The sequence below is a fragment of the Narcine bancroftii genome, chromosome 8 (assembly GCF_036971445.1).
Source record: "Narcine bancroftii isolate sNarBan1 chromosome 8, sNarBan1.hap1, whole genome shotgun sequence".
Lineage (NCBI taxonomy): Eukaryota > Metazoa > Chordata > Chondrichthyes > Torpediniformes > Narcinidae > Narcine > Narcine bancroftii.
The window spans coordinates 49934710-49951102 of record NC_091476.1 but is presented as its reverse complement, the minus strand read 5'-3'; the positions used below and the strand labels follow the sequence as shown (position 1 = coordinate 49951102).

Sequence of the window (16393 nt, the reverse complement as noted above, 5' to 3'; positions counted from 1 at the left end):
TCAAACCTTTTTCTTTCCACCTATATCCCACCTTAAGCAAATCCTTACTAATCACAGAGCACCAGTAGCATAGGGATTAAAGTGGAATGTAAGTGAAAAGAAAAAGACTGAGAACCACAGAGTTAGAGAGAGCACAAGACTCCTAAATTACATCTATTCTCAAGTCAATATGCAGTAAGACCCACATTCCCCCCCCCCCCCCCCCCCACCCAACCAAAAGAAATGTGGCACTGGTGCAGACTTGGGAGAGTGGACAGGAGACACAGTGCTGCTCTGCAGGGTCCTACTGCCCAGTCCTGGCATTGATGTCTCTGTATAGGCTTTAAAACAGCCTGTTAAAAGAGTCAATGGTGTTTTTTTTTATCTTTAAAATCCTGCAACCCCAGAGGACTGTGCTAAAGACAGGGGCACCTGTGCTGGGCAGAGAACCACAAGGTGTTGCAGACTCCAAAGGAGTAGCGAGCTGGTGCAGGGCACCAGAGACAGGGAGAACATACCCTTTTACGAAGGACAAACATGGGTGACAACTAGAGAGGGAAGGTGACCATGGCAGTGGACCAGCGAGGTGCTCAGTGGCTGAAGTACCCACACAGGCTGCAGGCGGTTTGGCGACTTGCGGTCGAAGGACTCAAAGTCATCTCATGTAACAGACTGATTAAAGTAGTAGAATTGAATGGAATCCAAGGGAGTCTGGCAAATTGGATCCAAAATGTGTTCAGTTGCAAGTAAAGGTTATTAATTGACCTGTATTTCTGTAACTGGAAGGATGTTACTGCAATCAGGGAGATCTAACAAATGTGATATACGCTGAATTTGGCATTACCCAGCAACTTACTGATCCCCAAATCATAGATAAAGGGTGAAAATAAGGAAGGAACATTTTCTCACATGGACACTATCATTGAAGTTTAACTCAGACCAATATTCTGGTGATGGCTTAAGCCTATGAAAGAATTAAGGATTATTCAGTGCTGTCCATTTTATAAAATGAGGTTAATTTGAATTGATCGATGAAAATGAATTGGTTGGGTTATTCTTTACTCTGATGTTCACTTGGAAAGTGGAATATTTTACAAAGTGGACAAATGCACACACAAGTCATATACATATCAAAACTTTTAATAATTTTGTCAACTTTTTCCACCATATCCATATAATATTAATCAAAGCTTTGCTGCAACATTAAAAATTTAGGTTACTAAATGCTAAATCCCTGGACTTAAAACACCCAAACCTACGAACTAGATGTGCAATGTACCAAAACTTCTCAAAGGTCCGACACACTTAATTGTCACACAAGTCCTCAGAATGCAAGAACTTTGGTACTTGGCTACATAAAATGATTGCATAATATTTTAAATAAAATGTATTGCTATATTATGCAGCTTTTCCTTTGTTTTTCTTAACAACAAAAAGCAAAGAAAATATGGGAAAATGATTATTTCGTAATTATCTGGATGATGGAATGTACCGAAGCCAATATGTATCGCAGAGAGTTGGAGGGGTCATGTAACCTTCACCAAAAACAAACCCACAGAAATGCTTCAAAGGGGAAGCATACGTTTCTGGCCTATTATCCTCTTTGGAACTTTAAAAGTGTTAACTTTTATATGACAACTATGAGAGGTACTGAAATGTATCCTCAAGTTTTGAATATGTTCAATGATACAGAAGAGGAAATGCAAAAAGCAGTGATTGTCAATACATGTATTGCTCAAAAATTGCCACCCAAATAGACCTTAATACCAATAATCTCAAACCAGACAAAGTTAACTTCAAAAATAGACCCCCGCAATGATTCTTGAACAACTAATACAGTCCCATATTCTTGCAAGGGAAATAAAAACCTGGTGGTGTTGATAAAATGTAGCATGTTTGCATCTGTATTTATATATGAATACATTTCATTATGTAATTTGCTAAAATAATGTATCATTTCAAAAAAATATATGCAATCGTTGCCTTTCCACGTAACTTTTTTCAATCTTGGAAAGCTAAAAATAATCTAGTTCTGCCGACAGCATATTTCAACCTGGAAATATCTGAAAGGCCAATTATTTGCTTCATAATTCAATGTCTTTCTTTTACACTCTCTTCATTCCTCTTCCCATCAAACAAGCAAAAACAGTCATAACCATCTTGGACTTCACTTCCACCAAGTCTTCTGGAAGAGCATATACACGGGCTCCAATTTTTCTGGCCATTGATACAGCGTATCTGTTGAGAAAGGCAACAAATGATCCTACTGTTCATTTTTACCTGCAGCATTCATGCCATTTATATATATGGTCAAATCACATAAAAATAATGGTACTTTATAATTAAACTGCTTGGCAATTTCAAGAAAATTCAGTTATGCAGCGGCAGTTTTCTTTCTGGTTGTAAGCACAAAAATTTCAGTTGATAACTTAATTATTTACACATCTGCAATGGGTATAGACATGGACATCCTGCAGATGGCAAAATAGATACCTCTAAATCCCTCTCCTGTGTACCCAATCTCCACCAAATAAGAGCAAATATGCCCAATATTATTCTAAAAGTATTAACAGCCTCCATTAAATCCATTTAAATACCCAACAGCAAATGATCGCCAACTTTCAAACGACACTACACCACACAAACAGGCCCTTTGGCCCATTATTGTCTGTGCCAAAGTAATCTGCCAAGCCCCACTGACCTTCACCCGGACCACAGCCTTCAATACCCCTCCCATCCACATCCATGTACCTATCCAAATTTGTCGTGTGACAAAATCTACACTTCAGCTGGCAGCTCGATTCACACTCTCACCACTGCATTCCCTTTGAACATTGCACTTTTCACCTTTACCCACGTCTTTTAGTTCTTGTCTCACCTAACATCAGTAGAAAATGCCTACTTGAATTTACACTTCATACCCCTTCTATTGAATGTATTGACAATTTAAAAGTCATTAGTTTTCAAATCACAAGATACAGTTGTATAAATAAAGGCTGTTATCGATTAGAACAGCATGCCGTACCCACTTATCACAAGGAGTCAGAACATGATCACATTATTTATACAACATAGATCGTGCACACGTTTGCAGATACATTTGTTATTGAAAACAAGTGGGGCTTGGGTCATCTTCGTAAGTATGGATCCACAGGCAGCACATCACAGGTTACGAGGTGAGAGTGTAAAAACATTCCATCCATTGCTGGCTTCACATGCAATCACAAGAAACGTTTTGTGGCAAAATGACAAAGAAGTTCACGCTACATACTTGGCATTCTCTTGCTTATCCTCGTCAGAAAGGTTTCCAGTCTTCACCAGTTCATAGTTAATAGAGTTCGGTTGAATAGCATCAATCAAATCCAGTACAGGCAAACTTGAACTCAGGTTCTTATCCTGTATAAAAAATAGTTATCAGTTCAGGAGAGAAATTATTGCATTTTATATCCTTCAACTCCATAGTTCTATTTCTACCTTGGATCTTGAACACGTGTTTTGTTATATTTATGAGAAAATATCTCAGACAATTTTAAAATTACTTTTATGCTGCAAAATATCCCCAAAAAACTTTGCTGGGAATGTAATAACTTTTAAAATTACCTTTAGAGTTGTTGTTTCAGCAAATACACTCACAAGATTTTTAAAAAATAATTTCAACTTTCCAGAGACCAAGTGGGACTTTGTTGGCTGAATGATGACAAATATTCCCTTTGATGTCTAAGTTATTGATTTTGAAAAACGTTCAGTCACTTCAACAGGGCAGACTATTTACCAACACACCTCCAACTTAACACATAAACAGTACAGAACACCTCCAATGCAGCCCCGAAAGATCACTCAAATCCCTGTACACAGTACAGTGTGTGAGCGGCAAGAGAAAACAAATACACAAATCTGACACCAGGAAAAGCTGCAGCACTGGGCAAGGTTACATCACAGCTTTCCCTTTCTAAAGCACTGACTGGCCAGTGAACTAAAAGATTGCGCAAATCGCATTTTAAAATCACTGAGGACCATTTTATGGGATCCAAGAGGAAATGGCAAATTGGATCCAAAATTGCTTCAAAGGCCAGTAAGTATAATGGACGGTGGGTATTTTGTGACTGGGTGGAACCCTTACTGATAACTTCCATAGGGCTCAGCACCTCCTCTTGTGTTTTTGTAAAATACATTAACACTTTAGACCAAAACAAGACCACAATAAAGAAGGTTGCAGATGAATTAATAAATAGTTGTGTGTTTAATCGACAGGAGAAAAGCTTAAACTGCAGGATAATATAAAGGGATGGACAAAAAAACATCAGTCTAGACAATGCAAGACACTGCATTTGGGAAGGTGCAAGATAAGGGAGTCTACAGTCTAATGCAGTGGTTCCCAAATTTTTTTTGGCTGCCACTCTCTTGGTTCCCAGGTCACATCCCTAGTGCTACCCTCCCCCTCCCTCCCCCCCCCCCCCCCCCCCCCAAGCACACACCTCTTTCTACTGCAAATTTAAAACAACAACTAGTGTATCACTGAGCAGGCAGCAGAGCGCAGCGTGTGGGTTTCCCTGCCTTGTATCGGTTCTGGTTTGTGTTTCAACTGATGACCTGCAAGTGAAATGTTTTGATTACATTCATCACTGTTAGTCTCTTCAGGAATTAAGGACTTTGATGTCAACCTCGGCTGCAAAAAAATAATTTTTTTGTTCAAGGCAAAGATAACTGTGTCAGAGCAACTCTGTGAACATTAGATAATTCCATCACCCCCAGGGGGGACAGCACTGCTTACTTTGGGAATGACTGGTCTAATGGGAGAATATTGCCTGATATGGGGAACAGAGGAAAACTGTTCAGTTTTGAAGATCCTTATAAATGATAAGGATTCACTTATCCTGCCAATTTTAAGGATCTGAAAATGAATCCAAAAATGTGCAATAGGAACAGAACAAAGAAAATAGTAAGGAAATCTACTCAGATGCAACAGGCATTCCTGAGATACTTTCCATCAGTGTTTACTAAGTAAGAAAATACTCCTGGAATGTCAGCAAAGGAAAGTGATTGTTATTGAAAAATGTTAGTCCTGGGGTTCTTATTAAATCTCCTCCCCCATCACCTTGAACCCAAGTCATCTGGTTACCAATTCCCCTACTCTGGGCAGAATTAACTCCACCCCCCCCCAATCTATTCCTCTCATGATTTTGTAGGAGGTCACTCCTCATCCTCCTCCAATCCAAGGAATGAAGCCCATTGCGTTCAACCTCTCCCCATAGCTGAGGCCTGCGAATCCTGCCAATGTCCTCGTAAATCTTGATGCTATTTTCCTTGTTGCATGTGTTTCAAAGGGGAAAGAAGTCCAGAGGCTGAGGGGATAAAGAAGTGGATTCTGGAGTTTATTTGTATCTGCCAATAATGTGGTTAAAACCAAACTTGCACAAGACCTGGAAATGCTATTTAAAAAAAAATTAAATTAAATTTAGACATACAGCACCGTAACAGGCCCAAGAGACAGTGTTGCCCAATTACACCCAATTACACCCAATTAACATACAACCTCTAGTAGATTTTGAACTGTGGGAGGAAACCAGAGCCAAAGGGGAAAACCCACGCAGACATGTGGAGAATGTACAAACTCCTCACAGATAGCACGCAATTCGAACGCCGGTCACAATCGCTGGCGCTGTAAATCGACCTACGCCAACCGTGCCGCAAGGATTAAAGGCAGGCTCAATGAGAGGATTAGAAAAAAGGAGAGTGGGAGGATAGATAACAGGGATGGAACAATGAAGAATGTCAGGGACACAGTATGCATTTGTTGATTTGTTAATGTTAACATTGTTATTGGTTATCAAATATATTTTCTTTCATTCACAAGCGTGTCTGAAAATTGATCTCAAGGAATCTGAACAATACATACTTTGCTCACAGGGTTCTTCAGAGCAAGCCAACCTCAAGGTCCCTGCCATCTAACAGCTGAGATTAGTTGATGATTTCAGTTGGAAGAAACTATTTTGATTTTGTTAATATTGCAAACTGTTAATGCAGCAAAACATCCCCACCAATGTCACCACATAAAAAAATTAGAAATACTCTCTTCAACTCTGACAAAGGTAAGTTATCTCTCCTCCTTCTTGACCAGGAAGCTGCTTGAAACTCATTGCTTTTGACCAAATTTTAGTCATTTGTCTCAATAATGACTTGTTAAATTTTGTTTAATTATGATCCAATGGAATGTCTTGAGATACTTTAGTATATTGAAGTGATAGATGTGGAAATATTTGTTTGAAGCATATTGATTCAGTTCTTCTTGTTGAGATCTGAGGAAATTACCCATTCGATCTCTCTGCTCAGTTACGGCATATAGAAAAATGCTGTAGTGATTTTTTAAAAATAAATTGCTTACCTTAAAACTCTGAACTGTCGATGTCTTGCCTGCATCTTCCAATGTCTTATTTACCCAACTGATAATGATATCATCGTTGACTTTCTGACCATCACCCAATTCTTCAAGAACATTCAATGTATACCTTTCAACATATAATTGTGATTTTAGAACTGACACAAAGATTATTTAACTTTCATTGAAAGATGTTGGACTTCCCAATTAAATTGCTTGTGTTAAAAGAAGTCGCACTGAAGTGAAAAGAACTGTAAATCTGGTGAAAATACATCTAAATATTGCTATTCAAAATGGTCACCAATAAATCAATGAAATAATATAAAGGCATGCAATTACGGAGAATTTCTCATATCCTGTCCAAAGATATCACTCTGAAGTACTGTCATTGTTGCAATGTAGGAGACGTGGCAGTCAAACTGCATTGCAAGTACCACCAAGTAATGAATTCTCTCTTAATAATGATAGTACCTTCTCATAAGCTGCCAGACCAAGGCTAAAGTTAGTGTCGAGTTTCCATCAATCAGATCTTTTCCATCAATGCCCACCAAGGAAAACTTTGCTCGATTTATTCCCAAATCCACTGCGTAATTACAGTTTTCCAGCTAAATGAAAAAAAGTTTTTTTTTGAGTTACATGAAGCGGAAGAATTTTGCCAAATTTTCTTCAGTATTTTAGAACATGAAACACCTCTACCTTTTTCATATTAGCACCAAGTTTAGGATATGGTGGCTTGTTCACTTTGTTCCATTCGACTGGGACTTTGATTTTTTCATACAATTGTAATATCACAAGAGCATCAGCTAAGTCACTGTAACAGGAAGAAAATCCACAAAATATTTCGGGGGTTGGTACATGAAAAATTCCACTATGAATGTCATCTTCTCCAATGGATGGACTAACTCTTTTTTTTAAACTTTATTTAAGATTTTATAACATGAATAACATATAGGATTACATTAAAAAAATTAAGAATAAAATAACAATACAGTATCAGTAATCTAAATAAACTATACCCTCCCCAATAATTATTGCACATTAATAACCCAACTCAAATTAGTCCAACCCCCCTTTCCCCCCAAAATAAAGAGTGAAGAATTAATAAAGTTAATAATATATGTGAGAAAAAAACCCACTTACAAAAAAAACCAAAAACATAACCGATTAAAATACTAACAAAAAGAGAAGTAATTAATACTAAGATATCAGACTTAAAAAAACATATTTAAATCAAACTTAAATGCATATACTTAACAAACAGAGTTAAGATGAAACATATATTTAACTCAAACTTAATATAAAAAATTAATAAAGTTAGTAACATTGTCTATCAAAAATTCTTAAACAATAATCAATTCTTTAAAATTGTAGCATGAGATAAAAAAGATGAAAAAAAAACTTTCTCTATAGAGATAAACCTTCACCAAATATCAACTAACTTCACATCTATCATCATATTAGTCACATAAACCACCATCTTAAAACAAAATTCAAACCTCATTAAGCATTATACAATTCAATTTTAGTACTCTTCCACCATTTTTCCCTTTTACTCTTGAATAATTATCCAATAAAAGCTCCAATACCACATTTAAATATCCCCAATCATTATGTTAAAATTCAGATATCCAAATAATAAAAACACATCTACAACAAAATCTATATCTTCAACAAATGGAGCATAAACTACAAACAAAATTCAAGCCTCATTAAGAATTGTACAATTCAATTTATAACTTTCACCATTATTCCCTTCGTTCTATAACTAAAATAGCAAAATAATATACACCAGAATTACCACTCCTTTCACCTTAAAGTTAAAGAAAAAATAAAAAAACTTATCCATCCCATTCACATTTAAATTTTAGATATTCCTTATCTACTGAATAAACTTTACAAAAAAAACCACATCAATTTTTAGTTTTTTAAACAATCAAATACTTTCTTATACTTTTTTTATAAACACAAAAAAAACCCTTCACTCTTTAATCTAATAATACAAAAAAAAAGAAAAAAAAACAGGTAGGAGGTTAAAACTACCCCCTCCCGTCTAAACCGCGCGATGCAGTAACTCCCAAAAAAAAATGGGTGTGAGATAACTCACACGTAGCAGATGACTTTCAGGAAATAGTGCCTATCCAGTTCTCTCCCCCAACTCTCACTTCATCTTAAATTAACATCATCATTATTTAATATTCCTTTTTTTTTTAAACAAAAACATTAGAGAAAAAAAGAACAACTCTTCTTTTAATCAACTCCAACTGCCGAGTCACCATTACAACCATTCCTTCTTGGAGCACGGCTCTTTTCTTCCATCTCTTGTCTCCTTAGAGATCGTGGCGGACTACGTCTCTGTTGAAACTGAGTAATTGGCGGCTCTTGAGCAAATGCTATAGCTTCCTTTGGAGAATCTAAGAACTTTGGTTGGTAACCATCTTGAAAAACCTTCAAAACAGCTGGATATCTAAAGGTTGCCTTATAACCTTTCTTCCACAACAACTCTTTAGCAGAATTGAATTCCTGTCGTTGGAACATAACTTCTTGACTCAAATCCGCATAGAAGAAAACTCGATTATTTTGAATCATCAAGGGTGATTTTCTCTGTTGTGCATTTCTAATAGCCACTCGTAAAATTATTTCTCTGACATAATAATTCAAGCAACGAACCAAAACAGGTCTTGGACTTTGACCTGAAATAGGTCTTCTATGCAAGGCTCTGTGAGCACGTTCCAGTATTATACCTTCCGGGAAATGTTCTTGACCCAGCACCTGCGGAATCCATTCAGTAAAAAATTTTCTTGGGTCTGGTCCCTCCATTCCTTCCGGCAAACCAATAATCTTTATATTGTTCCGTCTGGATTGGTTTTCCAAATAATCAATCTTTTTCACCAAATTTTTATTTTGAGTTTGTAAATCTTCGACCATTTTGTTCATATCTGAAACTTGATCTCGTATTTCGTCTATATCTTCTTCACACGAATTAAATTTATCTCTCACTTCAAGCTTAAAAGCTCCAAACTCAGCCATCTGTTGAGAATTTATTTCCATCAGAGTATTGAACCTAGTTCCAAGTTCAGTCATAATCTTAGATAATCCCTGCATTGTATAAGATAATTTAGATTCAAGATTCACAAGAATCTTTTCAATTGGAAGAGATTCTGGCTCAACAGATTCCTGCTTCTTCTGCATAACCAAAGGGTCTTCTGTTGCTTCCTTCATTCTGGTTGCCTTCCTTGTAGTATAGCTGCGCGTGGAAACCCCAGCCACAGCCTTTCCAGCAGTGACTGGAGGACGTTGGCCGGGATTTTCCCCAGTTCATAATGTATTAATTTTTCCCAGTACATCAAGTTGTATAGGTTCTTTTATCTCAAGAGGTGCAGTTTGCAGTGCCACCGCTACAGTTGACAAATGCCTTTCCCCAGCCGGTACTTCAACTGATGTTACTACAAGTGGTTCATTCATAACATTGCCATCAGATGCTACTGCACATGTGCGAACCTGAGTAACTCTTTGTTCTAAAGGCTGTTTGGAGCCCTCTTTAGAGGGCTCTACCGATGTAACATTGATCTCTACATCCGAAAGCTTTTCCACCAATTGTACCATCATAAGTTAAATTAACAGCACTGAAGTTATCTAAACTTTTAAAGAATTTTAACGGGCATTTCTAGACAAAACATTAAGATAGAGTCAGGAGAGGACTGGAAGGCACGTCTGATCCTTACGCCATCTTGCCACACCCCCCGGATGCACTAACTCGATGGGTAATCACAATTTAATTCTAATTATTCCTGTTTTGTGAAAACAATCCCATTAAAACAGTTCCGAGAAACTGTATTACATGAAATCAAAAAAAAAAGAACAGAAAATGTGAAATGAGAATAGAAAATGTTGGAGGTGCTCTGAAGGTCAGGTAGAGTCCATGGAGAGAGAGAAATAAGGGTTAGCATTTCCAGTTGATAATTTTCAAAACCAATAAGATTGGAAATTGAATTTCTACTACGTAAAACAGGTTTGAAGTTTATCCTTTTCACATTTTAATGAAAACTTAATGATGTAAAATGTTAACTCTGCTTTTCTCTCCACATTCACAGCAATATGTGGCAAGTATTTTCAGTTTTTATTTGTGTTAAAATTCTTATAATATTACCAGCATATGTGGAGATCTGATTCAGCAAATGCTTTGGGATTAAAGTAGAAATCAGTGCTTGCACTTGTATTGGAAGTTGAAATGAAACATTGCAGAACTTGAATGACATAGCCCCCTTTACCTGTACAGGTGGTTTACTGCTGGATTTACACCTTGAGAGTTCATCCAGTTGCGGAAAGTTCTTTCTTCACGAGTTTCACCTGACATGTAACAAAATGACAATTGGACGACGAAGAAAAATGTTGCAGAGAAATCCAGTATTCAAATCTGATTAAAATTTTGCACACAAGAAACTAACTCATTCATGGAAACAACATTGAAAATATTTTGAAAACTTGTAATAGAATTCTGAATTTCTAACTGGTGGACCTTGTGCTTAATTTCTCAGGAGTATTCTGTAATTAGTCATGATATTCATTGGCTGAAATGGAATAACCTCTAAGGCCATTCTTGCATTTGTTATGTGTGAACTTTAACCAAGTTATGGTCACTGTAGCCAGTGGAAGTGGCAAGTTTCTGGCTTCCGTTTAAAACGACCCATGACTCTAACAAGGAAAGAACAGCAATATGATTTTGGGTTTTGGGTTTCCCCCATGTTATGGTTGCTTGCTTTTCTTTAATTTAATGTAGAAGTACAGCATGGTAACGGGCCATTTCAGCCCATGAGCCCGTGCCGCCCAATTTACACCCAATTAACCTACACTCCCAATAAGTTTCGAATAGTGGGAGGAAACCAGAGCACCCAGAGAAAACCCACATAGACACGGAGATCGTACAAACTTCTTACAGTCAGCACAGGATTCAAACCCCAGTCCCAATTGCTGGCACCTAAAGGCATTCTGCTAACTGCTATGCCAACTGTGTCGCTCAATTCTTGCAGATAAACGTCAGACAGCCTGGAGCTAATATGAAGTTTATCTGATAGGTGGGAAATTAAATTACCCCCTATTTAGACCCTGTTCGAATTAGGCCCATTGGGAAGTAAAATTAGTTGGATGTGAAACGTACAGTTCATCCAAACCCAGTGTGTTTTTCACCGGACTAGTTACATTAAAATTAACTGTGCCCTTGCCTGCAGATCCAGTCACATTGATGTACTAAGGTAGCTAATTTTCTAAATTCCATCTTAAAAGTTTTAAATTCTCCAGAGATCTCAATCATGAAGTGAACACCAGGTTGAAACCATTTTTCAGAAATGCACAAAACTCATTTGTAATGTTACCTTCCAGCAAACTCCAATCAATGTCTTGATTCACAGGCTTTTCAAGCGCTGGGTACTTGTTGAATAGATTAGCAACAAATGCCAAATTAAGTTTTGGGTTCCCTTGGACGACATCTGCTGGGGTGACAAACTGTCTGCAGCCCAGTTTGTCTGCTTCTTGTAACATATATTCAGCTCGTTTAAGATCATCTTTCTCCTGTAAAGTTTAAGACAATTAAGTGAACGATCATAGCACATTATTCATTGTAATTTACCATTACTAAATTTTGAAACACTAACTGTAATCTATTAATTTATCCATTTTGTTCACCTGTCAGATGGGCAGTGTAGCCTATTAAGACTTAGGGCTTTGCAATAATTTCCACTCAGAGTTGAGACAGAACCATTTCAGAGATTACAAAGGAAATGGCAAAGCCTTCCCAATACATAATAAAGATGGATAAATTAATTTTCATGTCAACATTAAAAAAAGTAAGGCAAGTATGGACATTTGGACTTCCATGCATTGGTTTGTATAATGGTTTCTAAAATACTGGACACAAAGGAAACTAAAAGATCAACTGCTCAAATGACAGTACACTTCTGTTAACCCGGCACACTCTGCACTTTGGCGTGGTTGGACGAGCAGATTTTAACCACACCACTGGATGATGTTCTAGGTTTCAATGGAGCGCAGATCCAAAATCACCGTCCGTTATTTCAAAAACCTTAATCTAATTTCTCTTTTCACAGACACTATCGTCTGGTGAGCCTATCCTGTTTCATCTCAGATTTCCAGTATGTTTAGATTCTAATTTTTATCCTTAACATTTCTATTGAAAATCTGCCATGTTCATTCACCTCCCTGGCCATTAAGTTCCAAATATCCATCTGATGCATTGATTGCACGTTACTTAACACTTTTTGGATTATGTTGGAGTATGTGTGGATAAATAAGTCAGCCAAATTTCATGATGGGGTACTTCAGTGCCCACCTATTCAGGGGTGGGCTGGATGACTGGATAAAGGAAATGGCAGAAAAAGTGTGGGGCTAATTATGAGGAAAGAGAGAACAGAGGAAGGGAAGCAATGAGATGACATGGGGAGACTGACAGATTCCTCGAGCAGCATGGTAAAGGTTCCATTATTGTCACACATTTTAGAATGTAACCTACATGAGATTCTTTAACTGTTGTCGACTGTAAGGCAGAGAGTCACCTGCTTCTTCTTCTGGTTCACAAGCACTGCTATTAAAAACCCCAATAACAACCAATTAACCTACACCCCCGGTACGTTTTGAAGGGTGGGATGGTTGGAACCGAAGCCCCCAGGAAAAATCCACACAGACACAGGGAGAATGTACAAACTCCATATAGACAGCGTGAGATTTAAACCCTGGCCACTAACGCTGACAAGGTAAATCTACAATATTTGTCAAAATCAGCTATAATCAGTTTTTGAAAAGATATCAATTATTTGAAGAAATTTTTTTTGCTGTATTATGAAGACTGGTAGGTACTTACATTAAAGCCCCACATGTTGATGTCAATGCGTGGTTCACCTTCTTTATTGCCTTTGGGGGCAATCTGATTGAGAAGATGATAATAGGCCCTTGAATCCTGAAAGCAAAGAAAAATAGTCTGGTGAAGTGAGAGAGAAAACTGAATCAAGTTTTGAAACAAGTCAAATTATTATTTAATGACTAAAGAATTTGAACAATGGAGTCAATCAATTGTGTATCATGAAGTTGTGAAATGCTCACATTGAATGCATTAGCCAAGTTTTGCACAGTCAGTAGTTAATGACCAGGTAACTGGTGTTGGTGAAAAAGGTATGCAATCCTTTATCCGGAACCCTTGGGGTACAGTTTGTTCCGAATTTCGGATTTCAGAACGAAAGCCAGCTGCCCCAGATTTAAGCCCACCCAAATTGTGCTGCCGTATCCACCCCCTTCCAGTTGCGCTGGCGTCTCTCTCCCCCTCACCCACCCGAGTCACGCTGCCGTCTCTCTCTCCTCCTCCGCGCCTACCTGAGTCATGCTACCGTCTCTCCCCCCGCCCTCCCGAGTTGCACTGCCATCTCTCTCCTCACCCCACGCCCACCTGAGTTGTGCTGCCGTCTCTCTCCCCCTCACCCACCCGAGTCGCTTTGCCATCTCTCTCCCCCCTCACCTACCCAAGTCGTGCTGCCGTCTCTCATACCCACCCTCCCGAGTTGCATTGCCGTCTCTCTCTCTCCTCCGCTGCGCCCACCTAAGTTGCGCTACCATCTCTCTTACCCCTCTGAGTCGCACTGCTGTCTCTCTCCCCCCTCGCCCGCCCGAGTCACGCTGCCATCTCTTCCCCCCCACCCCACCCAACCTAGTCGCGTTGCTGTCTCTCCCTCCGCTGTACCAACACCAGGAGAAAAATGCCAGTTTTTGGAGCTTTCCGGATTTTAGATGTCCGGATAAAGGATTGTGTACCTATACTGACTGAAGAATTGGCTAGGCAGACAAAGTCTCAGTGAAACCCCTCCACCAAGACTTCCTTGGTGCTGCATTTAAATGGCAACCTAAATATCATCAATCCCAAGCATCAGGAGGCCAACTTGCAGCCTTCGTGCCCAAACAAGAGAGAGGCCGACTCCTCTCAATTCAAGCTAAGATATTTCAATGTTTCTGGGAATGAAGGAAGAAACTGCAGGCAAAAATTATTCCAGAATGAGACTGAGGTTCATGTAAACTCTTTGGCACCTCTGATGAGGAATTCTGAGAAAACATTTCAACCAAAGCCCGATAAATGATAGACGCAACTAAGAGGCTGAGATCTGGAGTAAAAATACAATCTGCTGGAGGTCGAGCAGCAGTGGAAGAAAAAGAATAGTCAACTAAGTCTTGAAGGGTTCCAACCCAATATACCGACCATTCTTTATCTGTCACTGATGTTGGTTGGTTGACCTGCCAAGTTCCTCCAGCTGATTGTTTTTGCCCCATAAACTCCATTTGGCATCACAAGCCCACAAGGTGGCAGCACTTGTCTTGTCACTTCAATTTTTTTTTCCCTGCTGAGATTTATACAAAAACTCTATCAATGTTACCAAAGCATCAGGCTAGAGAAGTCAATGCAGAAGATAATCAAAACGGCTGAAAAGATCACTGGGGTCCTATATAGGGCTCAAAGAATTATAGAAGACCCTTTAACCTTTGACCTAATACCATCAGGAAAGAGGTACAGGAGCATCAGAATTTGGACTGCCAGACTGGGAAATAGCTTCTTCCCGCAGGCTGTGAGATTGATGAACAGTATCCTGCAGCTGACCAAATCATCCCAAAATATTTATATATATATCTACTTTAAAATTATATCTTTTTCCCCCACATTTATACTGTGTCTGGAGAAACGCTGTTTCCTCGGGTTGTCTGTGCAGTCAGGGACAATAAACAAACTTAAAATAAATGAATTCAATGAAATCAAGGAGGAACTTCTTTACTCAGAGAGTGTGGTGATTTAGTCGCTCTGGACGGCTGTGTCATTGAGAATATTTAAGATGGAGGTAGATATGTTCTTGATCAGGAAAAGAATCAAAGGCTATGGAGAGAAAGAAGGCAGGAACATGGAATTGAAAAGGATGGTAAATCAGTCATGATGGAATGGCAGGGGACTCAATGGGCCAAATGGCCTAATTCCGCTCCTGTGGACTTATGATACGACTGTAAGAAAGACATTCATTAAGGATGTAAACAGAGAGACAGTGGAGGCAAAAATGCAAATCAAGAGATGGAACATTGGAATGTTGGACAGGGAGATTTCTGAAGCAGTAGGATCAGATCATGGATTTAAGCAGCGAATGATCCAGAGCAAAGAAGGGAGATTGCTTTCAACCATTAAATCTTTTCCAGCTTACCAGTCACTTCGTTAGTGGGAAGAATTTGACCCTTAAAATGATAGTTATTAATAGCTTGAAGAACTGGTTAAGAGCTTTTGTTCATTATTGCACAGGTGTTTATAAAAGAGATACGAAGAAAACTATGTATAAGCTCCTGAAAGTACACATTTTTATTGCCTTTTATTTAGTTTGTTCATTGAAGATGAGTTTGGCAGAGAGGTAGGATTTTTACTAATATGGGGAAGTTTCTGGTTATAAAATTAATTGGTATAAAAGTGAAATTATGTCTTTTGTAAATGGGGTCTATGCAAAATGTAAAAGTGCTACTCAGTTTAGTTAGCCAGATGCTAGAATAAAGTATTTAGATATTCATATGGATAAGGATTTAAAGGGTTTATACAAGTTAAATTATTCACCATTATTGAAGAGAATTATAGAAGATTTGAATAAAGGGAATATGTTGCCTGCAACTTTAGTAGGTAAGGTAAAATGTATTAAAATGAATATCTTCCCTAGAATTCAATATCTTCTTCAGTCAATTCCAGCTGCAGTCGCTCAAAAATTTTTCAAGGAGTTAAATTCTAGTGTTAGGAAATTTTTATGGACAGGAAAAGAGAAATGGCATGCGGAAGTTCACCGTTGCATCCCATGAGAAAATTACATACAATTTAAGGAATAAGCATCATATATTTTGGAAAATATAGTGCCAATATTTACAAACTATGGGTATGAATGTTTAATTGAAACCCTGACATTCTTCTCTCTCTTGGTGGTCTTTCTTATTAAATACCGCATATATTTTTGACTTAAAGATTTGTAATCA

General features: G+C 38.2%; 1 protein-coding gene across 6 annotated transcripts in view; it reads right to left on the bottom strand.

The window, feature by feature from the left end:
* Positions 1 to 1098: 1098 nt before the first annotated feature.
* The window catches only part of LOC138740670 (plastin-3-like), a 114014-nt gene continuing 98719 nt past the window's right edge, over positions 1099 to 16393 (bottom strand). For all 6 annotated transcript variants that reach the window (XM_069893656.1, XM_069893655.1, XM_069893657.1 and 3 more), the window contains 8 exons: positions 13227 to 13322; positions 11725 to 11920; positions 10624 to 10702; positions 7052 to 7166; positions 6827 to 6960; positions 6362 to 6485; positions 3251 to 3375; positions 1099 to 2217 (listed from right to left, as the gene is read on the bottom strand). In XM_069893656.1, coding sequence (XP_069749757.1) covers positions 2085 to 2217; positions 3251 to 3375; positions 6362 to 6485; positions 6827 to 6960; positions 7052 to 7166; positions 10624 to 10702; positions 11725 to 11920; positions 13227 to 13322 — 1002 coding nt within the window. In that variant the 3' untranslated portion in view covers positions 1099 to 2084. The remainder of the gene's footprint in view (positions 2218 to 3250; positions 3376 to 6361; positions 6486 to 6826; positions 6961 to 7051; positions 7167 to 10623; positions 10703 to 11724; positions 11921 to 13226; positions 13323 to 16393) is intronic.